The following is a 27,042-nucleotide window of genomic DNA, read 5'->3' as shown; positions in this document are numbered from 1 at the left end:
TCCTTTTCAAGTTATAAAGATGGTACAAGCAATCAAGGTGTGCACATGTAGTTTTTAAAGGCTGAAAAGTGCTTTATTCAAATGTATTTAATTTGTGACCGCAGTAAGCTATAAAATTAAAAATTGTATCATAGTTGTACTTAATTGTCTCGAGTACAAGAAATCTTTGTTGTAGTTTAATTTTAATTTTTTTAATAATGAAAATATTGTGGTTTAAACCGAGTTAGTTTAATAAAAAACTTGTACTTTATTATTTAATGCCGATTTTCCTATTTCAAGCAGTTCAAATTATTTTTTGATTGGTATACCTTGTACGCCACTGTGTTAAAATTACTGTTTTCGTCGACTAAATTTAGTGTGGTAGTTGTGGTACACCTGTTTTGCGTCATTTTGTCCAGCTGTTTTGGGTACGCCATTCGGAGAAGTGAATTTAGGATATACGTATAGTTGTAGATTTAATTCGGTTAAAATCATTGGCATCCTAACTGCAAAGTGATTTATCCGAAATGAGTGCGGGTATGCCGGAGCTCGGCTCCAAAATAAGTCTAATATCGAAGGCCGATATCCGGTATGAAGGACGATTATTTACAGTAGATCCCAAAGAATGTACTATTGCCCTAGCTTCCGGTGAGTTTGACTGTCTCATGAATTCTGTTTGTACTTGTTTTTTTTTTTTTAATTGTTGCATTACATTTATGATGTTGGGTTGCAAGACATAATTTTGTACATACTACATAAGAATGATGGCTTTTGTACAATAGTTCTACTGCACCAAACGTTACCTAACATCTTGAACAGTTTGTTGCGTTTGAAAGAAATTTATAAATTTATGATAAAAAAAAAAATCGCCATGTCAAATCTTCACTTAAAAAAAATCTGGTGATACTTTTTGCTGTATCAGAGTAAATAAAAAATTATATCATGAAATGTTATATTTAGTATTCAACAAGACCATCAACTTTTTCATACATACTGCATTCTAGAAGCATTAGTTTTTAGTGAGACTAGAACAAAAACTTCACAAAACTGACAGCGTTTAAAAAACGTCAGCGTTTATCAGAAATATTAAGTTTTGTTGTTTGTTTCAGTGCGTTCATTTGGTACTGAAGATCGTGACACCCCTTACCCAGTTCCAGCTCAAAATCAAGTGTATGACTATATTTTGTTCCGTGGTTCTGACATAAAAGATATAAGGGTGGTAAACAATGTTACTCAACCACTCAATGATCCAGCCATCATGCAGTTGTCAGTTCCACCTTCTTTGGGACAACAACAGTTCCAAAATCATCCCATGTTGGGGCACATGGGACCACAAATGGGACAGTTTGCTTCAGGATATGGGGCTATGGGTACAATGGCAGGTCTGTCAGGTGGTTTAGTGCCGGGTATGGGTATGTCAAGAGATCCCAGAGGTCTCGCCGGTAATAAACCAAATGAGTTAATTATACCAGGGACGGAGCAGTCGCAAGTCCTATCTCCTGCAGTTGAACCACCTCGACCAAGTGATCATGGTAAAGTGGTGTTTTGTAAATTTCCCGCTTAGTATTCAAGCCGCTAGAGTAGAGTGATGTGCATTGCAAGGAGCTAGGAAGTAGCTGTACTATACTAACATTGTACATGTAATTGAAAGTTGTTTTCATCTTTAAACTAACTGGTGATGGTATGACAGGTTTTGTTTTATATTTTAAGAAAAAATATTTTTCTTACATGTGAGTTATAAAAAAGAACACAATTTGTTTTTGGTCTAACACTGAGGTTTCTAGTTACTTTTTCAAGTAATTCAAAAAAAGAAATTCAAAACGGTAATGTTTTTCTATAATTGCAGCATTGTTTTGACATTTTTAGTAAAATCATTATTAAAATATTTATATTTGTCAATACTTATTCAACTTTGTATTTGCAAGTTTTTAGAAAGTGACTAACTAATTGATGGAATGTACACACATCCACTGAACAACAAAAATCACAACAACACACCTATTTTATTATTTCTTTCTTAAACATATACATATTATGAAAAGTAGACAAATGATATTTAAAAAAACATATTTCCAAAACAATTTAGTAATTCGCGATCCATTGTGATCATTTAATTATGTGGGCTGTAAATTCTGCGAAGTGTGCTTTTGTGTGGTTTAAGTAATGGAAGTCTACCTGCATATTAATTAATTAATTTAAAAATTAAGTGTAGCAACATTCGTTTGATACTATTTCACGTATACTGAATAGGAACGATTCAGAAAGCAAAACAGGCAAACGAGGGTTTTTACCTTATTGCCATTAAGAATTTCTAGTTTCGCTGTTAGTAAGTGAATTGGCGTTGTTTCGTTGAAAAAGCAATTTTATTTTAAAATAGTTATGACGAGTAAAAGTTAAAAACAAAACAAAAATCTACCAAAAGTCTCGTTTTCAAAATAAAATTAACTGAAAATTTCAGCAACATTTTCTAGACCCTACTAAATTAAAAATGATAAACAAGTAATACTGATTGTTTAGAAACAACAGTGATACTGATAGGTAATTTTGACATCAATTTCATGTTATCAATTTAGATAATTAAAAAGGGTTTCCTGGACTTCTGAGTATTCTGAAACGAGTTTATAATTTCTTTGTACAATTGCGGACACGGAATTTTGGACGTCAGATTAATGTCAACAGTGTAAGCCAGGCTTTATTGTCATTATGATTGACATTTGAAAGTTTATTTTTTGCATGTCAGTATGATAAAAATTACAAAAATCGAAAGTGAGGTTAGTTGCACCTAAAGTGAGTTTTACATTTTTATGTCAACTGAATGACAAATCATCCAAGATTCCGTGTCCGCAATACTGCTATCGCGGCCAAAATACGGGGTGATCAAGAAGGACTGTTTAAGTTGGTAACACTGGATCGTATTTTAAATCACAGGAGTGACTTCCGGTTGTTGGTGGCTTGTCGTTGTTAATGCTATACCTAAAGTTGACTCAAGTTGCAAAAAACCAATTTGGATTTGCAACAGCAATTTTATGGCATTAGTCGTTTGAAATTACTTTAAAACTGTACTTATATGGGAAATATTCAATCCAAACTATGATTTTCAGGTCCCTTTGTGCCTTTATTTGGTTCAAAAATATTGAAAAAATGCTGTTGCAAATGACAAGTGGTTTTTTGCAACTTGAGTCGACTATATATTAGATATTTGTCAAATAAACCAACAAAACATATCCAGTTGCAGTGTTATAAATAACCGAATTAAAAAAATTTCTCAATTGTACTGCCAACTTAAACAGTCTTTCTTGATCACCCGGTACTTTGGTCGTCACTTTTTGACACTTTAAATGTAAATAAAGTATTAATGTCAATATACATACAGGGTGGAACAAAAGTATCAAATATTGGCTGTAACTTTTTAATTTGACAATTTATGATAAAATGTTTAATATAAAAATTGATTGGTGTATTATCCTGCATCATCTGGTCTTTCTAGTTTGTTTCTATCTTCTTTTGTTTCGCTGCTATGGCAACCAACTTTGGTTTTTTAAATAGCACCCATACATTTTTTGTGTGATTTTCAAACAAGCGTATCTTTCTGTATTCATGAATACAGTTTTGCCATTATGGGGAAAAAGAAACAGGTGATAAAATTAACTTACTAAGTAATAAAATGCAGTATTAAGAATGCTATGGAAATTTGACAATTTTTGTTGGACGTCATGCATGATAATAAACCAAACAATTTTTATATTAAACATTTTTTCATAATTTTTCAAATTAAATATAAAAATTGTTTGGTTTATTATCATGCATGACGTTCAACAAAAATTGTCAAATTTCCATGGCAATCTTGATATTGCATTTTATTACTTAGTAAGTTAATTTTATCACCTTTGTTTTTTTTTAATTTTATTTTTTTCCCCATAATGGCAAAACTGTATTTATGAATACAGAGAGATACGCTTGTTTGATAATCACACAAAAAATGTATGGGTGCTATTTAAAAAACCAAAGTTGGTTGCCATAGCAGCGAAACAAAAGAAGATAGAAACAAACTAGAAAGACCAGATGATGCAGGATAATACACCAATCAACTTTTATATTAAACATTTTTTCATAAACTGTCAAATTAAAAAGTTACAACCAATATTTGATACTTTTGTTCCACCCTGTATATGTAGTAAATTCAAAAAACTCCTGGACTGTCAAAATTAAATTTTAAATAAAATGCTTGTCTTGACTGTACTTGGGTATAAAAATGTTTCACTAGAGTGTACTCACGTCAAAATCTAATTACAAAATATATTTAGGTTATGTTTTCCTTTTTAATCATTGAACTAAAAAAATGTTTTGAACACTTAAAACGAAATGCAGCAACTAAAAGAACTGGAGCAATTTAATCAAGTTTATAAAAAACACAAAGAAAAACAGACAAACTGAAAACAGATCACAACTAAACAATAACGAAAATTGAAAATCGCTTCCCATACCTGTCTGAGTCAGATTCCGCTAAGGATATATTGGGTGGAACATCTCTAATACCTACATAGTTAACCAATCAGCTTTAATTAGGTTTTCATTTTCACAATGCAAAATGCTGTTTCTCCACAGTTGGGTAAAATCAGAAACGTTTATTTGTTGAAGGTATGGCTTTATAATATAATAATTTGAACACATCATTTCTTCTTGCACCGTTTTGGCCCAAAGCGAATATAAAAAACGTCATGATATATTCGCAAAAATTATACACATGAATTTAGCAGTTAAATTCAATTTATTAAAGCATACACAACCACATTACATTTATAAACCAGAAAGTTGTTTAGAAAATGATAATTACAAATTATATTTTGATCGCACAGTTTTAACTGACATTCACATTCAGCATAACAGACCAGACATTATTATTTTAAATAAACAACAAAAGCAAGCATATCTTTTAGATATAGCTGTTTCAAATTCACACAATATAACACAGACATATAATACAAAAATTAATAAATATTTAGAACTCTCCGTTGCTATGAGAAATCTTTGGTGTTTAGAAAAAATTTCGATTTTACCATTTATAATTTCAGCAACAGGAATAGTACTATGGCGGACAATAAATTTAGGCCGGCAAATTTCTGACATTTCAAAAAAGTCAATGCAAGCGACCATTTATTGTCATTATGACTGATGTGTCAGTTTGTCAAACTGAAGGGTTTCAAGCTGTTTGGCGTTTCCTTCGCCCTTTTCGTAACTTACAGATCATGACGCACTAGCATAACTGATTTGTAGTAGCACTTCTCTCTAGTGCGCGCTTCTTTTCCCAATTTTAATTTTGATTATCGCTGTCACGATGACAAGAATGACAAAAATCAAAAATGGGGTTAGTTGAACATAATGCTAGCTTCACATTTTGATGTCAAGCCAATGTCAGGCCGGCCTAAATTTATTGTCCGCCATAGTACCACAATCTCTTTTTAAAAATTTAAAAATTTTGGACTTAGAGAACACATTGGTGGTTGAAATTCAAAAAGGTATATTATTATACTCATGTCACATCGTGAGGAAATTCCTTAACATTGACACAGAACATAAAACACAAAAAAGTCAAAATGTGGAGGCGAGACGCCGGTAATTATGTTGATAAGCACTGCACTATTACTTGATAGTATTATCCGTAATAGTGTATGTACTCCGACAAAATTGCCGTGCCGCCGGGTGGAGGTGGGATAGTGAAAATTAAGTAAGCAATGTTTACAGGTTTTTGTATCGTTTAAAAAAACGGACTTTTTCTGTCATTTTGACAAAAGTTATAAGACAGGTTATGTCTTAATTTTTAGATAATTTTATTTGAATATTACAGTAATATTTAGTCGTGGCGCTGTTTGTATTTGAGGATAACCGTATTTAGCCTACTTGGCATAGACTGCAGTAAATTCCCACTTTTCTTGTTCTGAGACTTTTGGTATAGGCATTTTTGAATAACTTAAGTGTCACAGTCTGACGTTAATAAACGCCAGAACAACAAAATTACACATGCAAATAATAGGTGTACACGATTTTTTTGAATACAACAGTCAACAGTGCCTACATATGAATATGGTTTAAAAAAATACCGTTAACACGGCATTGTTTTGTCAAAGTATCTCATAAACAGTTAGTAAACCATATGATTCACTTTTCTTTTGAGTTATATCCAACACATTTATTGGCCAAAAATGAACTGAAATAGTAATGGTATTATGTAGAATTTCGTTATGTTTATCTTTGAATTAAGGTTTTGGCGAACACAACAGAAAAAAGAAACAGACATTTTAATTTCATTCTTAACGTGGTGCCCCTCATTCTCAAGACTTCTCCAGAGAAACAACAAGAAATCGAATCGGCCTTTTTTAATGAGAGGTCGGAAAAGTGCATAACAGGCTCGCCACAGTTTCTTTGTTCTTGTGACATCTAAATTTTTACTATGCCAAAGTTGTTTTCTCAACAACACCTTGTTGTATATGTGAAATATGTATTACTAATAGATGTTCCCGCATTGATTAATAAAAATGGAAAATGCACCCACTCATGAAGTGGGCGCCGCGTTGCATTACCGTAATCGCCAACATAATGTAAACAATGCGAAAACAATAAAGTAGCGTCTTAAAATTATAAATAATGTGTTACGAATGTTTCATCCCTTTACAGTAAATTGTTATACATATATGTGATGTATTTGTTATGTTTTGTAAAAAATGTATACTCTGACTTTGACATGTTAAAATAATAGAATTGAGTTGTCGACTTATATGAGAATTGGGTGTGACAAAAAGCCAATAGATACTAATCGATTTTTATTTTATTCATAATTGTGTCTGAATATGTATTTCTTTACACGGCAAAGGGCCGGTTGCACGAACGCCAGTTAAAGTTAACTGTAGGTTAAAATGCTTCGTTACTTTAGTTATCTATTGTTTGTAACAATGTTTTCGTATATTTTAATCTGAAGAAGTTAATGTTTATGGATAAAGGTTCACGGAAAACTATATTACAAAGACAACGATGTACTTTATTAACATCTGGTTAATGAAGTGAAAAAATCAAAATACGTAATGTAAAGAATATTCTTTATTTTCAGTTAATGAAGTTTCAAAATTATTTAGGGTCCGTTGCACCAACGTGAGTTAAATCTAACTACAGATTAAAATATACGAAAATATTGTTATAACAATAGGTAACTAAAGTAACGAAGCATTTTAACCTACAGTTAACTTTAACTGGCGTTGGTGCAACCGGCCCTATGTTTAATTTTGGCAAATTTTTTAAATCAAAAAGTGAAAAATTAGCATTTGTGTTTTCAGTGAAGTGTCAATGATTCTGATGAAATCCATATAGGTTCATTTAAAATTTTGTTAAATAAACTAGGCAAAAATGAATAGGGAATTTTTCCGTTTATTAATTTTTTATAAATACAGTTTAAAATTTGTAATGAAATGTGTTAGAAATATAAATATATACACATTAAATGTAATGATTCAAGTACCTATAACATTTTAAATTTATCTAGCGTTTAAGAATACGTGGGAGGATTGGGGCAATTATTTTGCGTTCCAAGAAAAATTGTGGAATTCCTTATTCATTTTTGCCTAGTTTATTAACTAATTGATAGGTTCTGAAAATTCTTTTGTCGGGTGTGGTTATTAACATTATGCATGTTACTTAAAATGCCCTGCTACTGGCTAGACGTCTCAGTTTTGTAGCATCTGTTTTAGACATAATTGGAGGAGGTTCGAGGAGTACTACGCCAGCTAGCCTAGGATCACGAAAATCCCCCACAAATGATCAAGGTGTCCAAGCTGGTGGATCAGGCAAACGAGACGATAAGAAAACCGTGAAACCTATTCAACCACCTGGTCAACGCAACCAACAGAGAAAGAGCGCCTCTCAGGAAAGAAGAAATTCACGAGGAGATGGCCAGGTATAATATTCATATTTATGTAGGATAACAGAATGTATTGTGACATTGATGTACAGCAGGATCATCAGAGAAATCAGAATCGACAAACTATGAATCGCAATCACAATCAAGGACCACAGGGATCTCATCATAACCAACAGGGCAATCAGCAGAGAGGAGGTTGGACAAGTCGAGGCCCAATGAGACAAAGAGGCAGACCAAGAGGTGGCTTTAAACCCAATCAAGGACAACCGACACAAGGAAATAAGGCAAAGAATACTTTGAAGTTCGAGAATGATTATGATTTTGAACAAGCAAATACTGAATTTGAAGAGTTGAGGAGCCAGTTAGCTAAAGTAAGCGCAGTGTATTTTAGGTTTTTCGATTTATGTATATGTGAAATATTTCAGGTGAAAATTGAAGAAACAAGTAAGACTGAAGTGAACGGTGATATCGACAAAAAAGATGATTCAGGAAATGAAACAGGTGCCGGCGAAAATGAACCTGAAGAAGAACACGAAGTTTTCTACGACAAGAGCAAGTCATTCTTCGATAAAATTTCGTGCGAGGCTGTGGAACGTGCCAAGGGCAAATCTCAGAGAACCGATTGGCGCACAGAACGTAAACTTAATTCTGAAACGTTCGGAGTTGCCGCAACCCGACGGGGAAAGTACGTCGAACTTTACTCATAATGTGTCGCAGTTTTGTTAATGCGTTGAAAACAGTTACAGAGGACGTGGAGGTTTTAGAGGAATGGGTTATAGAGGTGGATACCGCGGCGGATTTAGGCCACAACAACGCAGAGACCAACAAGGCAATCGATCCGGACAACCAAACGATCAGCAGAGATCGAGCAACGTTCAACATCCTCCAGCACCTGTGGCTGCCGCAACAGGTATGTAAATCGGTCCTGACACTGTATAAACTTTGCTTGAGTATTAATAGTTCAAGTAAAGCTGTACAATGTCACGCAACCGCGAAACTAAAGTAGAATTCACTTATTTTCATAAATTTTTAATTTGTTAGGAAAGTAAAATACTAACTGATCTGACTAGATAAACAAAAGTAAACAGTTGCTGACACAGGAATATGGAGACATGACTGGTTTAATTTATTGTGGGAAGAATGTGAATTTAGTTGACAGTGGACTGTGATTAAATAAAGGTACTTGGATTATTTTGTAAATTAGTTTCGGATCAAAACGCGAATTTAGTCATTGTTTCTATAAATGGAGTTGTTACAAAAGCAAGGCTTTCTTGAGTTTCCTGGTGTCAGTATTACAGTAGGTTAGTTAAGGTGTACCTTAAGTGATAAATATTTTATTTTATATATAAAAGGCAGATAAAATTTTAGTAATGTATATTTTTACTGCCAATAGAAATTAATATTAATTTTTTTATACTTCTTGTAGCTTTATATGGTTAGAACAATGTTTATTTCTTCAAATTATACACTAATTATTTTAATTTTAATGTCAGGTCATTTTGAAATTCTAATATATTGTTCTAACTGATTGTAATAATATAATTTGCCAAATGGTTGTTGTAATTTATTACTGATTATTACTGTTGTCATAGACTTTGTAATATTAAGAAATTTTGAAATAAACAACTCTTCAGAATTGCGGTGATTTTATTTGCTGAAAAAAAACAACTTTATAACAACAAAGAGCAAAGTAAAATATGTAATCAGATTTTATATTCCAACCGTGCAATAGCCAACCTGAGGAACATTTTTTGTTGTTTTTTTAGTGTTAATAATATTACATAATTATTTTCTCGAGACCCAAACCAAACTGCAGTAGTGCATGTTATCATAATCGTATCCTAAAGTACTACGTTAAGGTTTTATTTTGGCGCAAAACTTTGTCTTGGTGGCAATACATATTCGTAAGGCTTCTGTCCGCCCTCCGCCACCCACACTGTACCAGATTTAGCATTTTTTATGATTTGTACCATTGCCAATGCTACACTTTCAGGTCTAAAATAAACGGAAATGTAATAATAATTCTAGAAACAATTAGACATACACACTTTTGCATAACAAAATGACCCTGTGCCAATTCAAGCAATGCTTGATATGGTCCTCCCAGATTTCGGCCACTTACTTCTGTTATCATAGGTGTCTCAGTAATGCCAGGACATAGGGTTAGGACCTTGACTTTGGTTCTGTTGTGATGAGCCTTATCGCCAAAAGCTTTGCTCATACCTATTACAGCAAATTTGGTGGCGCTGTAAATAGGAACTACACTGTTTTCCTTGAGTCCGGCTATAGAGGAAATGTTAACTATGACACCCTCTGAACCACTTTTATATTTTGGGATGTAATTCTCTAAACCCAGAAGTACTCCATGTACGATGCCGTTCTAAAACTCAGCAAAGTGATAGTTAAAAACAAGAATAAATCAGAGTAAAGTTTTAAAAAAATTTCGAAATTAAGTGAAAAGACAATATTTATTAGTTCTCCAACACTTAATCAACAATCATAGTTTGTCTTGTTTTTTGTTTTAAAGGACTAACCCCCAATTTCATAATCAGCCTAAAGTTACTTTAACATTAAAGATTACCGTTTACCATAGAAACATATTGTAACAATCTATAATAGTCATGTTAAGATAAAGTCGACTTTATACTTATTTAAGATATAAGTGTAAAAAGTTATCCTTTATTGCACGAACGGGTTTAAAATACGACCGAGGTACGAGGGAGTATTTTAAAAGATGTGAGTGCAACAAAGGAACTTTTTACACGTATGTCTTACAACATTTTATCTACGATCGCGAGATCATCACACCGGTTTCAACATAAATTTGTATAAAATAATTCATTGGTTCAATATTTCATGAATAACCAAAGTCGTTTGAGAACCACGTCGTTTAGCAACCTAAACAATGTTTTCAACAAATTCGATTGTTGTATTCTGACAGTTTTGTGCCATAAAAGCGAGAAATCGTGCTCTAAAACTTTTAGAGAACGATTCCGTCAGTTTCTCTAAACGTCAACTTTGACAACGATTTTTAGTGTAAAAAGTGCCTACTTTTTACGCGATCGTAGATAAAGTTTATTATGAAACTGACCCTAACTATAGGTAATTGATTTAAAACTTTATGCTTTCTGGATTTTACGTCACCTTTAGTAGAAAAGACTTTGAAAGTAAGTAGTAGTCTAAGCTAAAATATTTTTTAACGTATTTTTTATTGTTATACAAGAAGTTAGTCAAAGAACTTATAAATATTTATATTATACATACATACATAAACATACAAGGTATTTCACGAGTGATAATGAGCTCGACGGAATTGAAAATGCAACCCACAATACATTTGCAAAGTTAAACACACAGAATAACCTCGACTGGATTCGCGAAGGACACTTCCAGATGGTTTATTCTATTTTTCTACAAATGTTTGGTGCGGAACAAAATTACAGGACCATATTTTTTTCGCGAAAAACTAACCGGTCTAGTGTATTTAAATTTTCTGCAAAACATGCTGCCAATTTTGTTGGAGGAGATAGATTTACACAGAAAATAAAACATGTGGCTCCAACAGGATGGCGCGCCCCCTCATTTCCACCTAGATGTGAGACGCTATTTACGCAATGTGGATGCGAATAAATGGTTAAGTAGGGGTTTAATTAATCTTTGGCTCCCGAGAAGTCCTGACATAATTCCATTAAATTACTTTTGTTTGGAATGGTCAAAGAGCGTGTCTACCAAACTCCTAGCAACAGTAGAGAAGATCTCGAACATCCAATAGCTTGTAGATCTGAAACGCCAGCCCAGCCATACTTATGAGAGTGAGAGTATCTTTCCGAAACCGCATTATCGCATGTGAAAGAAGTGGTGGGCAGCATTTTAAACATCTTAATTGATTCACTTAATTTCTATGTTCTGTTCGTTATTAAAATATATTTTTATACAACTGATATTAAAAGTGACGTTTTTAGTGGAAGCTAATTTGATTAAAAATTGCTCCTATGTGAACGGATTTTGATAAATGTCACAACTTGTCAAAACGAAAGGTCAAGCTAATTTTAAAGATGTGGAGCTTTTAAGGGGCTCGTCGAACCAAAAAACGTATTCAACTCGTTCGTGTGTAAATTGAGCCTTTTTTGGCACTCGTGGGCCTTTATAAAATGGCCCACACGTCCCAAAAAAGGCCCAATTTACACACAAACTCGTCAAATAAACTACTAGTAAAAAAAACTTTTAACACTAGTTATTTTTTTTTATTTATTGATAAATATTAAAGTGGCTCTATTTGCCGCTTCTTCAATATCTGCGGGAAATCTATCGTCGATATCGGCATCGTTAACGTCGTTTTCTTTGCATTCCATGTTTACGAATGCAATAATGTGGAATTGAAAGTGTTTTACAAAACGTAATGAAAACTTTTTTGACGTTTCTAATAAACAAATGTCAATACAAGACTAGCTACCTGATTTTTGCCGTAGAAATTAAGATAAACATCAAAAATACGACTGCGTTTTTTAATGCAATGCAAACCAGTTGTATAAAAAATAGATGTATGATGGGCGTGTTAAAAGTAATTTTATTTTGTTCGTGGGGTTGGTCAACTCGCTGCGCTCGTTTCCCAATCTACCCCACTTACAAAATAAAATCTCACTTTTAACACTTACCTCATAAATAATTACCGTGTGAACAACAATTACTGATTGAGTTGGCAATAAATTCTGGTGACTTGTGGTGACTTTTATGTCATGTTCCAACGAGAAAACCATTTTATTAATAAAAGAATACAAAAACCAAGACCATTAAATATGAAATGTATACCAGCTGTCAATAGTGTCAATAAAACAAACCGAAGTAGGTACGAGTACAATTCAGTCTTGAAAATTTCATGTAAAATTTTTTATTGCCAACTGAAACAGTTATTGTTGCTCACCCTGTATTTTCTACAACTGTCAAAAAAACGCAACATTTATGCATCATGTCCTAACCTCAGACACCCGAATTTGTTTCATGTTTACTGCTATAAACACAATTACTCTTATCTACAATTCACCCTTGAATAGTGCCCTTCGCCTGGCCAACCTTTATTGTAATGTATTAGACTTCTGTGGAGTCTCGATAAATAAGTTCAAGAGTGATTGTAGGAGAGTTTTGTGCACGTGATACATTTTGTTCTTACTTTTTGTTCTTGCTAATGCTTCATGTGTGTTTTCTTGTAATTGTTTTCTTGGCGTGAATAAAGTAAACTATACAATTATCAAGTGGCAAAGTACCTATGTCATTTTTTGATAGATCAAAATTAGTTGTCAAAAAGTTTCTTGGATGGTTTAATTTTTTTTTGTTCAACACTGTCAGAATTTGAGAAATTTCTCCTGTGCGAGCGGATTTTGATAAATGTGACAACTTGTCAAAATGAAACGTCAAGCTAATTTTAAAGATTTTAAGCGATTTTCAGCCTTCAGGGGCTCGTCGAACCATAAGGCATATTATATATTATATTATATAGTATTTTGTTTGGTTTAATTTTTGTCACTTATTTCCCCAAGTAAGTGGTTACTTACATCCCGTCGTTAATAGTAACCAACGATAGGTCAAAAAAGTTGTACCTACATCCACCAAATCAATGTCATAACAACGTACAATTGCGGCCATTCAAAAGTGAACGTTTTTTTTTAATAGGCGTCTTAAAATGTCAGTTTGACACTAAAGAAATTATTTTTGAAGTGAAACTTTTTATGGGAGGGTCTTGAAATTCTGATCGGCAACCTTTTTGTGTGACGAAAAGTGGTGGGGGTAAACACTGTCTCGCACAACGGTTGCGCCAATATTTCCATCTCACTTAATAGTGGAGTAAAATCGCATATCTAGTATCTAGCTCGCTTATTTCTGAGGGTAGGTGATTCCAAGGTATAACTAAATGAGACCTATACTATCTTGTAGAGGACATTTTGGGGCATAAGGAATGGCCATCTACAACTTTTTTTAATAGGACGGAACTTTGAAAACGGCCTTTATACGTAGTTGAGGTGTAGTCCGAAAAACTACGTTTCTCGTAACATTTAACGTTGTGTTAATTCAACCATTGAAGCTATAATTATGATTTTCTGTATATTTGTAGTAAAAAGTACAGCGCTTCCAATAGTGAATCGTAAATTTCGCAAATATCGATAGTTTTGAAAAAAATAATTAATAAATTTAGATTAATCAAAAATGCGCATCGTAAACTTCACTCTGCTGGGACCTATGTGAAATGTTGAAAATTTCGATACACATGCAGCGAGTCAAATGTAACTAAGATATTGTAAAAGTTTTTAAAAAAAGAATTAAGTCAGTAGCCCGTATACTTTTTGAGAAAATAATTTTTGAAGTGAAACTTTTTATGGGGGGGGTTTGAAATTCTGATCGGCAACCTTTTTGTGTGACGAAAAGTGGTGGGGGTAAACACTGTCTCGCACAACGGTTGCGCCAATATTTCCATCTCACTTAATTTGGAGCCTAATTAATTATGTAAATTATAATAATCTGTTTAAGACGATACAAACATCCCTTAAAATTGTGTATACATACTTCTGTCTTTGTCACACTCACGGCATTTGTCGATAATGTCCTCTCTTTTAATTAAAAATGAACAATGAGGTACGCATTTTGATAGATATTGTTTAGTGTTATCGTTAAAATATAATATGCTTAAGTCAGGCGCAGAAAGAACAAGAGCGTGGCGTGAGAGAAAACGTACGGTTGAAGTGACAGTTCAGAATGTGAAAAAAACGGTGTAAATAATAAAGACAATGAACCAGCAACTAGCATCTCGGCTCAGCCACCGCCTCTTGCATCTATCAGTGATAAATTACAATATTCTGATTTTCCTGTAATACAAAAGTTTCACTTCTATCGTGCTTCTTTACGACACACTCTTTTTTTTTTTTAATGCCACGACATCTCACTCCGATTCAGACAGCTAGAAGAAAATTGGTTGTTGGCTGCTGTGGCGAGACTCATTTTTATTAAAAATTATTTATTAGAACTTTTTTTATTAATAGTAACTCCTGCTGCACGAATGCCAATGAATACAGCCTAATTTAATCTAACGAAAAATACGGAAATTTTCGCAGACTATCGTTCACTTTTGAATGTCCGCGTTTGTACTTACCATGTAGAGAGTGGAAAAACGTTGTATTCAACTCGTTCTTGTGTAAATTAACCCTTTTTTGGAACTCTTGGGCCTTTAAAACGCTCGTTTCACTCGCGTTTTAAACTGACCCACTCATACCAAAAAAAGCCCAATTTACACAATACAGGGTGTTCTCGAAGTTGACGCGTTCCTTGTAATACGAGGTACTACACATTATTCTCAAGAATTTTAGCCTAAATCTTCTTAGTAAAATGTTTGTATTAACGGAGATAATTGATTGTATATTTTTTATTGTTTTCTAAAATTTTAAGTCCGGTCCTGTCCATTTCTCCGCTGTACTAGATTAATAATTAACCTGGCTCAGAATGGTGTCTTTCCGGAAATCGCTTTGCAATACTCTCTGGACGCTGCAGATGCATTCTGATAACGTGATAACATTGCCCATGCATTTGCAACATATCTGTGAGCTCATTATTTTCCTAATAATAAAGCCATTTCGACTAATTAGATGACAACTCTGACAGTATTTTTGATTAACGTCCATGCTCATTTGATTTTTTTTTGTCAATTCCAATTTCTAACAAATCAAATCAAACAAATTTGAGCAGGACCGGTTACAAAAATTTCAAAAAAATTAACTTATTGTATCTTCATTGCCGTACACATTTTACTAAGGTGATTTTGGCTAAAATTCTTTAGAACAACGCATACTATCACATGTTAAAAGGAACGCCTCAACTTCGAAAACACCCTGTATACACGAACTCGTTAAATAAACTACTATTTTTGTTCAACACTGTCAGAATTTGAAAAATTTCACCGTAAAAACAGTGAAAAAAAATATCAAAACATCCAAGGAAAATTTTACAAAAATTCGTAACTAAGTGACCAGCGCAAGCGGGCAACTTGAATGCCTGTTGAATTATGTTGGCAGAAACAAAGAAATCCCTAGAATAAGTTTCATTTTTTTGGGTTGGCCCAACATTCCGTCAAAATTTGACATCGAACTGTTGAGTTTATGTACCTAACCTAACCTGTTATTTTTGTAATTTGCCTCCATTTTGATTCTCTAATAGACATATTAACGAACGCGACGTCATCATCTGGGATGTCCTTATAGCCATTATTTCACGGAACATTTTACGAACATTTTTAGGTTGGCAAAGCTTGATTCGTCATGCGTGCCAGTTTAAATTACAAAATGTGCAAAGAATTATTTATCAGGATTTATCAAGCAACAAATTCGCGACCGTATTTTTGGGAATTTCACGTATTTCAGCGGGCGTACATGAAAGATTATCTTTCATATTCGTGTTTTGTGACAGAATTTGGATAAAACAAAAGGCGACTTTGAAGACTTGATCAAATTTTCACTTTTAAAATTAAGACATTACCAACCGCCACGAAAATCCCTAAATCGAGGAAAGTAAACATTTTTGTTTAAAAACGGCTTAAAAAGGGCAAATTACAAAAAATAGTATAAAAAACTCGTTTCATAAGACCTTGAAGCACTCATTCTTTAAAATAACTCGTGGCTACGCCACTCGTTTTTTAATCTGGAATTCGTGCTTCAAGACTGGTCTTATGAAACTTGTCTTTTAATATACTATTTTGTATTAAGTGCGCAAAATGATTGTGTTTTGTTGGTGTGTTTTGTTTGAAGTCTCGACCTGAGGGTCTCGACCAAAAACTCATTCTCATGCGCCAACAAAAAACAATCATTTTGCGCACTTAATACAAAAATAACTATTTGCGTTAGTATTTCAGTTACGTACTTCTCTCTATGTCAAAAAATGACAATGATGATGATCGATAGCAAGGCCTCAAGGTCTCAAGTTACAGGCCAGGACACTGGCTGTGTTGCCACATTCCCTGACCTACGATGTTCCTAAAATTTTGAAACTAATTTGACATTTAAAATAAATTTTGACAAGTCCTTAGTCAAATTCGTCAAATTAAATTAATAGTAGATTACATACCGAGGTGGGAAGTGTTTCATTCCTGTCGAGAGCTAAGATAGTAGTTTACCAAGGCGTAGCTCGGGACAGGAATGAAATACATTCCCACCGAGGTTTGAATACTATTTTATTCGGAATCATTACGTCTTTAGCAAATAAACAATTCTACTGTTTTTCGACTTTCAGTAAGTACGCCACTGGAAAAACCTTATAATAGGGCGGAAAGTGGCGTATTACTGACCAAGAGAAGGAAGTAAAGATAAAAAGGAATGGTTAACTTTCCGCCCTCTTATAAGGTTAGGGATGTGCATGTTACAATACGATTCCGAATAAAAATGTAATTTAAGTGTTGCGTACCAAATTGCAACTCAAATTATGTGTCTTCCTCTTCAAATTAGGTACCTACCTACCTGTATTTAAGTTTCCATCAAATGAGGAAGCCAATTTGGAAAGAGATTTTAAAAATCGAAGAGTGAAGAATTCGCAAAAGCAGTCATGCTTGTGCTAAACATGTTAGGGAAATGGATTTCAATGGGGACAAAACGAAGCGACTCGTGCCAAACGCGGTCCCAATAACTTCTAATTACGAAGAAATTACTACACTTTGGGAAGAAATAATCAAAATTAGTAATGACGCCACAATTACCGGGGAAAATCTTTTGACTTTAAAAACGAATATTGAAATGAGACTGGGAAGCAAGTTACAAGAAATGGGGGAGAACAAAATTGTTATATTTAGTCCATCTCGCGTTACTTTATAATTAAACAGTTTCAATAGGCCGGAACACAGCAGAGCACCCAAAATGTTATCAGTAATGAGCACCGTTATTTTTCTCTCCAAGGTGGTTTTAAACTATGTATTACAATGCGATAACGCATTTTTGAACTGTCGTAAAATTAGATAACTGATGTTTGACAAATGCAAATACAATGACAGGTTTAGTAGATTTCCTAAATATTGGTGAAGCAAATTTGCCAGACTGTGGTAGGCCATTCCATAGCACACTGTCTCTGGTCAGTGTCAAGGCCTGGTAAATGAAGATCGCCGTGTCGACAGACATCGTACATCCAAATTATATACACTGTGCCGCAAAATTAACGCATAATTTAGAAAATTAATCGTATTCCTTTTTAGAAAATTTTTCACTGCTATTTGGAAACCAAAAATGTTCATTCGCATTATCTAAAGTTTAAATCCGATACTCCTTAGAAAACCACTTTTCATAATGCATCATTTAAAATTTAAATTTACAGGTTTTTTTTTAGTTTTTACACAGTATGCGCTAATTTTGCGGCGCAGTGTATTATATATTTTTTTTAAGTTTCACAAAGTAAGTTGCATCTAGAATTTTGTCAGACTCATTCCTCGTGAATCACCCTATATAGATTATTTACTTTACTTACAACATTAATTGCTATTTCTTTTTCCCAAAGAGCATCGTTTAAAATTCCCGCATTGTTGATAACAATATCTAGGTTTTTGTAAATTTCGATCGTTTTTTTAAAGGCCTCTGAAAAAAAATTTACTGATTAGGTACTTAAATATCTACAAAGATGAAAACCTTTTTAATATTGTTTTGCAACATTGATAAAATCTAAATTTAATTTTGAGATTCACTGAATCTTATCTGTGTTGCGTTTATGTTATTCAAAATAAATAAATCATAAAAAGAGCAGCATTAAACAAATATCGTAGTCAAACGCAATCATTACAGATTTAAATATAAATTATAATTTTTGAAGAGAAATTAATGTACAGTTGCGAGCAATAAATTTTGGTCGTCAAGGTCATTCTTTGACACAATTTCTAAGTATTTGTCTTGTCTTGTCTTGTCAACTTTTTGGAAGTCCCAACGGGGTTGCCACCCTAGCTTCTGACACATCCGTTTCTATCAGCGAAATAATTTTTACTCTGTTAAAATACGATATTGAGGTCATAATTTTAAACGTTTAGATTGTTTAGAATAAAACTTTGACAATTTTTTTATTGGCGTTTTATTGACATTGGCCCTAATTAATCAGACAAAATTTTAAATTTGTGACAGTGGCGGGAAATTTCACAATGACCTTGACTACCAAGATTTTATGCTCGCGACTGTATATTACCTACCTTCATAATTGTTTAAATTTGTTACGTCAGTTTTAACGAATATAGCCCTGTTAGGTCCAAATTCATTTTCAATCTCTTTTAAAGCCGTCGTTCCACATTCGTCACTAATGTCAGCTAAGGTAACAGCCTAATTTAATGATTAAGAAATGTACCAATATTTTAACCGTACCTACCCTCAATTCATTCCTCAACAACACTTTGGCGTAATTTAATCCAATACCTGAAGCACCCCCTGAAATCAGAGCTACTTTGTTTTTAATTTCAAAACACATTTTTGCTAGCACTGTCTAATTATAAATGCGCTTTTTAAAGTTAAAAAATGAAAGTGTTACAAGGGGAACATTAAGGTCAGATCATATGCGTATATATGTAGTATTTACTTTGCTTTACTTTAGAATGTATACGTATATTCTCTAATTATAAATGTAAAAACAATAGATAAGACGAATACTATCACATTTGTTATTTTTAAATAAGTCTGCTTTTGACTTTTTTCACCTTGCTTATTTATTACCTTGTTGTTACCCATGCAAAGAAAAACCTTATTTATTACAAGTGTTTTTTTATACTTTCGTTAGATATTAAGAAGATTCCTGTCTAAAAATTAGTAATTTATATATGTCGGAGTGGAGGTGACTGGGGGAGAGTAATGACGTGACAACTGACAACTATATTAAGTTACGTTCCCATATGCGCTACCTCACATCATAAAATTGCAAAGTAACATTGAGAACACCTGAAATACACTCATCCGAATTTTTCGCGTGGACACCTAGTGTAAAGATAATTATTTCAAAGTTACATATTGTAAAACCAGTTTATTAAAAACATTCGAATATGGCATACAAACAAAATAGAAAAAAATAAACATAATTAACATTAGAAAAATATATGTTGACTACCTGTATAGATATATACCTACTATAACATTTTTTACAAATTATTTTGGCGCGAAACTCTCCCTGGGTGGTAGGATAAATTCGTAAGGATCTTGCCCATTTTCGGCCACCCATACAGTTCCACTTTTAGCATTTTTTATTATCTTGACCATGGCCAGCGCCACACTTTCGGGCCTAGAACAAATTCGTTGTAATAATCGCCCGCAAAATACCGTTTGCTACCCACTTTTGTGAAGGTAAATTTCCTATCTGATCCACCAGCAGTTGTTGGTAGGCTGGTCCCAAGTTTCTGCCATCCATTTCAGAAATCAAGGGAGTGTCAGTAACTCCGGGACACATAGCTAATACTTTCACTTTGGTTCGATTGTAATGAGCTTCATCGCCGAAAGATTTCGTCATTCCCATCACTGCAAATTTCGTACCAGTGTATACAGGGATCATGGCAAATTCTTTAATTCCCGCTATGGAAGATATATTCACGATAACCCCTTCTGTGCCGGTTTTGTGTTTGGGTATGTAGTTTTCAAGGCCCAAAAGAATTCCGTGAATCACTCCGTTCTATAAAAAAATAAGTGTATTAAAAATTTAGCTTCAGAAAGCTTTAGATTAACAGAAGTGTGAATAAAATTATCTGGTCAGATAATTACAAAATGTTTACGTGGCTACTTACGACATTGATCGCTATTTCTTTTTCCCAAATAGCGTCATTTAAGATGCCAGCATTATTAATGACAATATCTATATTTTTAAATGCCTCAATAGTCTTCTTGAAAGCCTCTGGAAAAACATTTTTTAGTCGTCTTTCCAAATTAAATTACTACTGTTGCCAATTTTACATTTTTCAAAAAGATAAAATACCTACTTACCTTCATAACTCTTCATATTTGTTACATCTGTTTGAACGAAGACAACTTTGTTGGGTCCAAACTCATTCTGAATTTCTTCCACAGCTTTTTGCCCATAATCCTTATTGACATCAGCCAAAGTAACGCCCTAAATATTCGACTTCAATATTACCTAATAATTAACGATGACTATATGATCAACTTACCCTTAAGCCATTTCTTAATAATTCTTTGGCATATCTGAGCCCAATTCCCGAAGCCCCACCGGAAATTAAGGCAATTTTTCCTTTTATATCAAAAGACATGTTGTCAACTAGTGCGCTTATCCGCGTATCTGCCGTGTTTTATACTGTAAAGATGAATGACGTCTTTGTTAAGATTAAGTCAACCAATCACCAGTTAATTGATCGTAATCACAATGTAAAATGTGTTAATTATGTATATGTATTATATAATTTAAGACGATAAATACTTTGCAGAACTCTTGGCTGAGTACGCACAAGCACTTGTTACACTATTACCATTTGTATGTAATTATAAGATGTACTGAAATGGTTACAATAGTTAATTAAGTGAAGTGAAGACCTCGCCGTTATTGAATAAGTAAGAGAATTGGTCATGGTCAAATAAAAATATAATCGTAAATGATCAGGAATGAAAATGATATTTTTTATTTGCACATTTGTTATTTTTAATTGCGTAATTATGTAGGTACTCTCTGCCAAGCGTTGCTTGTTATTTATTTAGTGATAAATTTTATAAATAGTGGGATTCTGTAGAAAATGTAAAATTTCCTAATAAAGAACTAAACATAAAAAAGCAACTTTAATGCGAACAACGAAAGTTAATTTACCTTTGATTATAAACTTACTTGATAAAGTGTTAAAGTCAGTATGATAAAATATTAACGTAGATATCATTTTAAGCCTATTGTTTTTATATTGTGTTTAATAGTTATTTATGTATTAAGGGCATAATCAGGAGATAATGGCACGAGGGAATGTTTAAAGCCCGAGGAATGAGGGCTTTTAAATTCCCGAGGGCCATAATTAACAATTATGTCCGTGGTACATACAACGTTTTATTCTATTTTATAATTTCTAAAAGATTCAAACAAATATTTAGTATCCCTTAAAGGAAATCAACTAAAAGTTGTGTCCATGCAAATTTAGTTAGCTATTTTGATGTTGTTAGGGTTATTTAATATTTTTTTATGTTAACGAGTGTTCACATAAATTTGTGGTCAAGCAGGTCGTTTTCTTTCTTCCAGACGTAGCTCATTTTTTAGTTGGCAAATACTGTCGTTGCATAACCTCATTTTCATCATAGTTACCTTCTAATGTAGCGATAAATGACCAATTAAAGTTTTGGATTCATTTTGTATTATACAGAGTGGTCCCAATATATCCTGCCAAAAGAAATCCAGTAATAGGTGACGATGAGTAGAACTCATACACAAAAAATGTTTCTAATAAAAGTCTTTTTGTTTTCGAGATAAAAATTACTGAAAATTTCGTCAAAATTTACTGCATGCTAATGAGTTAATCGGGTTTAAAAAGGTAATTCTGGTTGCTTGGCTGCAATTTCTTTAGCAACGGTACCTGTAATTTTAAATTAGCGAATCCTACAAAAAGTTATGAAGTTCACAAAACAGGAATACGCCGATTTATATTTACTCTACAGGGTGATTCATCTTTTACCGCCGGTGGCAAAATGACCCTTAAGGATTGAGGAAAATTTATGAAATTTACAGATTTGATTTGTCGAAAAATTTAGTTTCGGCGGGTATAATTTATTTCAAAAAAAGTTTTTTTTACGAGTATAAGCAGATATTTATAAAAAACTTAAAAAAAAATCATGTTTAAATTTTTGCATCAGAATGTGGCTAATGGCGTATAAAATCAATATTTGCAATCCGTTTCGAAAAATGTTTGATAGTTTTTGAATTAAATCGATTTTAATGGAAAAATTGCTTTTATTGGTAGAGGTTGTTTTTGTAAGAGGTACATAGGCGGAGCCAACAACCTGCGCGAAGCTGACGTCATAGTTATGAGCAGTGGCGTAACCAAATTATTTAAATTTATCTTATATGTTTTATTAATTAAAACCTCATTCTGTTCCATTTGTCTTACAGAACAATGTTCTAGAGTACAGGTTTCTATTAAGAAATACAGTTTTTATCATTTATTACAATACAAATTAAACTTGGTGGCCACAGCTGAAAAACAGGACGCCACTGAATGTACGAACAGCTGATTGATTTAGCAGAGTGGGGCACGAGCAAACCAACGTTAGTTTACTGCGCAATTATATGGTGTGTACCTCTTACAAAAACAACCTCTACTCGTTGACTTTTAGTGTTGTAAATTTTCTTTAACAATGACTACCTTGTAAAACTGACCTGCTTAGGTGAATTTGTTCGATTTTACAAATAGAGTTGTAAAGGACCCACTGTGGTGGCAATAAAGATCCCCTAATAGATCTTGTTAAGATATTGGGACATTATGTCTTAAGGCTGTATGACACGATGCTAAATTTTGTAGAAAATTTGTTAGAAAATGAGAGAGGACCAATGAACGATCAGGATCTGACAAAGACAGACTATGATCCTGATCGTTCATTGGTCCTGATCGAGGGTCTCTCTCATTTTGGTGAATTGTCTTTCTATGGTTGAAAATAATTTTACTGCCTCTTCTCCTGAGTTGAGATACAATTATCGTAGGGCTAATTTCCCTAAAATGTATGCAGCATTTCAACCCATAGTCTGGGATGATGTAATGCACTGCCAAGATGTCAACTCTGCGTGTCACCTTTTTTACACTAAAATTCTGCGGGTGATTGATGAATGTGTCCCATTACTTAAGAATGGAGTTTCTAAATACCCACCATGGTTCAGTCGGTGCACACGAGTTCCCGTCAGCATAATATTTTATACCTGGGCTTGGACATAGGCCCTTTAATCCTGCACACGAATTCCCGTCAAGGCAAAAATGCACCACAAATTCTAGACTCGAATTCCCGTCAGAAAAAAATCTTGGTTATTGAAAGCACTGTTACGAATTACGAAAGTAAGATTCAATGATGAATCTTCTATGTTCTGAAGTAAAAACCATTTTTGCATTAAAATTTGGTTAATAGTGACAGTTGTTTGACGTTTATTAGCTGACTTAGCACAGATACGAAAAATCTGACACTGTCAAAGTCACAGCCGCCCCTTATCTAAGTATATAATTGTTGATGTAACTTTTTAAAATTTTAAAAATTTTTTTTTGGTCCACGTACCTAATGGTAAACAACAGTGGTACCTGGCAACGGCCAGAGGGGTAGGTAAGTAAAGGATTGAAGCGCTCTTTTACCCTTGACGGGAACTCGAGTTATGGATTAGATCAGTTGATAATTACCTGACGGGAATTCTTGCATTACTTTATGACAAGAAATAAGTCAGACGGGAATTCGAGTGCGCCCGGTTCAGTAAGTGTACTATTAACAGCATCGTGAGGAAAGGAAGAGCTTGGAAATCATATAAAAAGACCAAGTTACAAATGTATAAAGATCAAGCCAAACGTATCCAAAATGAAATTAAGAAAAATATTCGTGCTGAATACAATGAATTTATTCGGTCTGCTGAAAGTAGAATCAAATCTAACCCCACTGATTTTTGGAACTACATTAACACTAAAAAGAACTCAACTCGAATACCTGGTGAACTATATAATAATGAAATTCTACTATCTTCCGCTCAAGGCATCGTCGATGGATTTGCAGATTACTTTAAGAGTGTGTTTGTCTCCAATGGTGAGGATAGTGATGTGGGTAGCAGTGACTCGATTTGTGATACCACGCTATTCTGTGATGTATTGCATCTTTTTTCAGTAAATGTCCCGGATTTAAGGATGGCCTGTAAGAACCTAAAGCCAAGTTTTACTATGGGTAGTGATCAAATACCATCGTTTTTAGTTAAGGATTGTCTTAATTGCTTTGAAGATGTATTATGTTTTATAATGAACCTTATTGTAGAGACTGGTGTATATCCTGACCTGTGGCGTTGTTCTAAAATTTGCCCAGTTTTCAAGTCTGGGAATAAATCCATTGTATCTAATTACAGACCCATAGCTATTATACCGAATTTTGCTAAATTATTTGAACGTAAAGTAACGCTTAAGGTATAAGATTATATGGCCCTTTAAAAGTATTTGGCCGGAAATAAACGTTCCTTTTGTCGCAATTGCAGTAGGCGGTCAGCCCAGCCATAAATCATGCTTCAAGCAATTCTCTGTTGTGAATTCCAGAGCCGGCCTCAAAACAAATGCGTACCGTCGAAATTATATTTATTTATTAAATATACAATACTATTACAAATCATCTTTACCGTTTTCAAGACACAAAGTACTAAAGGGAATTTCGTTACAATAACAAAATTTACAATAAACAGCAAAAACATGTTCTATCACAAATTTTTAATCCCTGCCCTGAACGAAAGAAAAGGGATGCAGCTGCACGAGCCAAGACAACCATCTTAACGCCAATATTGGTTTCCATTATTGGGATAATTTTAGTGCTGCCATATAATCTTATACCTTAAGCGTTACTTTATTATTGCTTCACATTTGTATAGTCAGTTGGCCAAGTTTATACCTGCACATCAGCATGGTTTTGTTAAGGGTCGTTCCACAGTTAAAGTCCTCGTCGAAAAATAGTCAATTTTGACTTAAATTGTAAATCATTTTACAATAGGAGAGAAAATCGTCTTATAACTACCATAAATAATTCCATAAATAAATAGGGGCTGTTACTTTACCTGATGTTTGCTCTTCCTTGAGTCGGCACTGCACAACAAAAGGGCAATAAAGTTAGAGGGTATTATGGTAGTTATAAGACGGTTTGCTGTCCTATTGTGAAATGATTTACAATTTAAGTCAAAATTGACTATTTCTAGACGAGGACTTTACTAATCTTGCAGTTTTCACTCAACGTATTTCACTAGAAGCCAAGAGTCAAGTGGATGTAGTGTTTATAGTCCTACAGAAACTCTAGTGGAATTAGACTTTGGTTGTAAATTTACCAACAACAACCGAAGAATAAGATTTTATTATTAAGTAATAACCTTTGTCATAAATACAACTACCACTACCTGTAACATCCCTGCTTGAAGCGAACATTGCGACCCCAAACTGACAACCCTCATTAGCATTTATTAGTAGGATTACTGCTGCAGCATAAAATTCTATTTTTCAAGTGACAAACATAAATTTACGACCAAAGTCGGGTTCCACTAGAGTTTCTGTAGGACTATACTGACTTCAGTAAAGCTTTTGACCAGGTGCAGCACAGAATAGTTCTGGATAAACTTAAAAATGTTGGTGTTTGCGATGGTCTTATGAGACTGTTTTTTTCAATGCTAACAAATAGATGGCAGTATGTTGAATATCACGGAGTTAAATCATATACAGGCTGTTTGATGAAAAACGCCTCAACCCATAACTTTGTTATTTATTACCCGATTTCAATGAACAAAAAAATCAAAGATATGGTTTTTCATAGCCTACAAAACAGCCATAAAATATATTTTTTTTGCGTTATCTTCAATAGCTAACGATAGTCAACTTTTTTTTTTAAATGGACACATGTAGTTTTTTAGGCTTGGTCTGGTAAGGTTTTTTTTTCTGGATCTAATGATGTACTTATTGAAAGTTATCATTTGGTTCATAGCTAACTGAAAAAAAAAAAATTTTTTGTGGTTCAGCTTATTATAAAATTTTTAAGAGTGCCGTGAAAAACAATCGGAATACAAAGTACGATAAATGTCATCTAAACGTCAGCTTAGAAGTTTTCATCTGCTTTTTTAAACTTTTTTTTATTTAAGTATAAAATAACATTGTCAGTCAGGCAGGATAGCAGTCATTTGACTATTATTTTATGTTTGAGTGTAATAAAAATCGTAATTAGTCAAAAACAAAAAGTTAATAGAAAAAATAATAATAATTATTATTATTATTTATGTTTTCCAAGAAAATAATAATAAAACTCTTCAAGATTGCACCTGAAAATTTTCAAACTCACACTTGACATTTGTTGCTATTTGTATTCCAATTGTTTTTCACGGCACACTTGAAAATTTCATAATAAACTGAACCACAATTAAAAATTGTTTTATTTTTTTTTCAGTCAGCTATGGACCAAACGATAACTTTTAATACATCGTTAGATTCAGAAAAAAAAACTTCA

At 33.4% G+C, this 27,042-nt stretch overlaps 4 protein-coding genes across 9 annotated transcripts in view; 1 reads left to right on the top strand and 3 right to left on the bottom strand.

Moving 5' to 3' along the window:
* Positions 1-27,042, bottom strand: part of Clp (Cleavage and polyadenylation specificity factor subunit 4) — a 100,311-nt gene that overhangs the window by 65,974 nt on the left and 7,295 nt on the right. The window lies entirely within an intron of this gene.
* On the top strand, positions 358-9,521 carry tral (trailer hitch). Of its 5 annotated transcripts, XM_069047040.1 has the most exons (7): positions 360-627; positions 1,089-1,511; positions 7,704-7,921; positions 7,978-8,256; positions 8,311-8,570; positions 8,626-8,795; positions 8,927-9,521. In XM_069047040.1, exons 1-7 carry the CDS (start codon positions 507-509, stop codon positions 8,932-8,934), a joined length of 1,479 nt encoding a protein of 492 aa, XP_068903141.1. In that variant the 5' UTR covers positions 360-506; the 3' UTR covers positions 8,935-9,521. The 5 variants fall into 5 exon arrangements, with proteins under 5 accessions (XP_068903150.1, XP_068903141.1, XP_068903179.1 ...); XM_069047049.1 differs by having other exon boundaries at positions 358-627; positions 7,981-8,256; positions 8,626-9,521; XM_069047078.1 differs by having other exon boundaries at positions 1,089-1,421; positions 7,716-7,921; positions 8,626-9,521.
* On the bottom strand, positions 9,515-19,467 carry LOC138130587 (15-hydroxyprostaglandin dehydrogenase [NAD(+)]-like). 2 transcript variants are annotated; one of them, XM_069047159.1, is made up of 5 exons: positions 19,243-19,467; positions 19,074-19,187; positions 18,368-18,474; positions 9,934-10,265; positions 9,515-9,880 (listed from the first exon to the last, which is right to left on the bottom strand). In XM_069047159.1, exons 1-5 carry the CDS (start codon positions 19,343-19,345, stop codon positions 9,748-9,750), a joined length of 789 nt encoding a protein of 262 aa, XP_068903260.1. In that variant the 5' UTR covers positions 19,346-19,467; the 3' UTR covers positions 9,515-9,747. The 2 variants fall into 2 exon arrangements, with proteins under 2 accessions (XP_068903260.1, XP_068903252.1); XM_069047151.1 differs by having other exon boundaries at positions 19,074-19,200; positions 19,247-19,465.
* On the bottom strand, positions 19,877-21,309 carry LOC138130579 (15-hydroxyprostaglandin dehydrogenase [NAD(+)]-like). The gene is made up of 5 exons (XM_069047137.1): positions 21,024-21,309; positions 20,839-20,965; positions 20,643-20,749; positions 20,199-20,530; positions 19,877-20,146 (listed from the first exon to the last, which is right to left on the bottom strand). The coding sequence occupies exons 1-5, from the start codon at positions 21,120-21,122 to the stop codon at positions 20,014-20,016; spliced, it is 798 nt and encodes a 265-aa protein (XP_068903238.1). The 5' UTR covers positions 21,123-21,309; the 3' UTR covers positions 19,877-20,013.

This window comes from Tenebrio molitor, chromosome 1, assembly GCF_963966145.1.
Source record: "Tenebrio molitor chromosome 1, icTenMoli1.1, whole genome shotgun sequence".
NCBI classification, from domain to species: domain Eukaryota; kingdom Metazoa; phylum Arthropoda; class Insecta; order Coleoptera; family Tenebrionidae; genus Tenebrio; species Tenebrio molitor.
The sequence above is the reverse complement of the archived record's forward strand: the minus strand, read 5'-3'. Positions and strand labels throughout refer to the sequence as shown.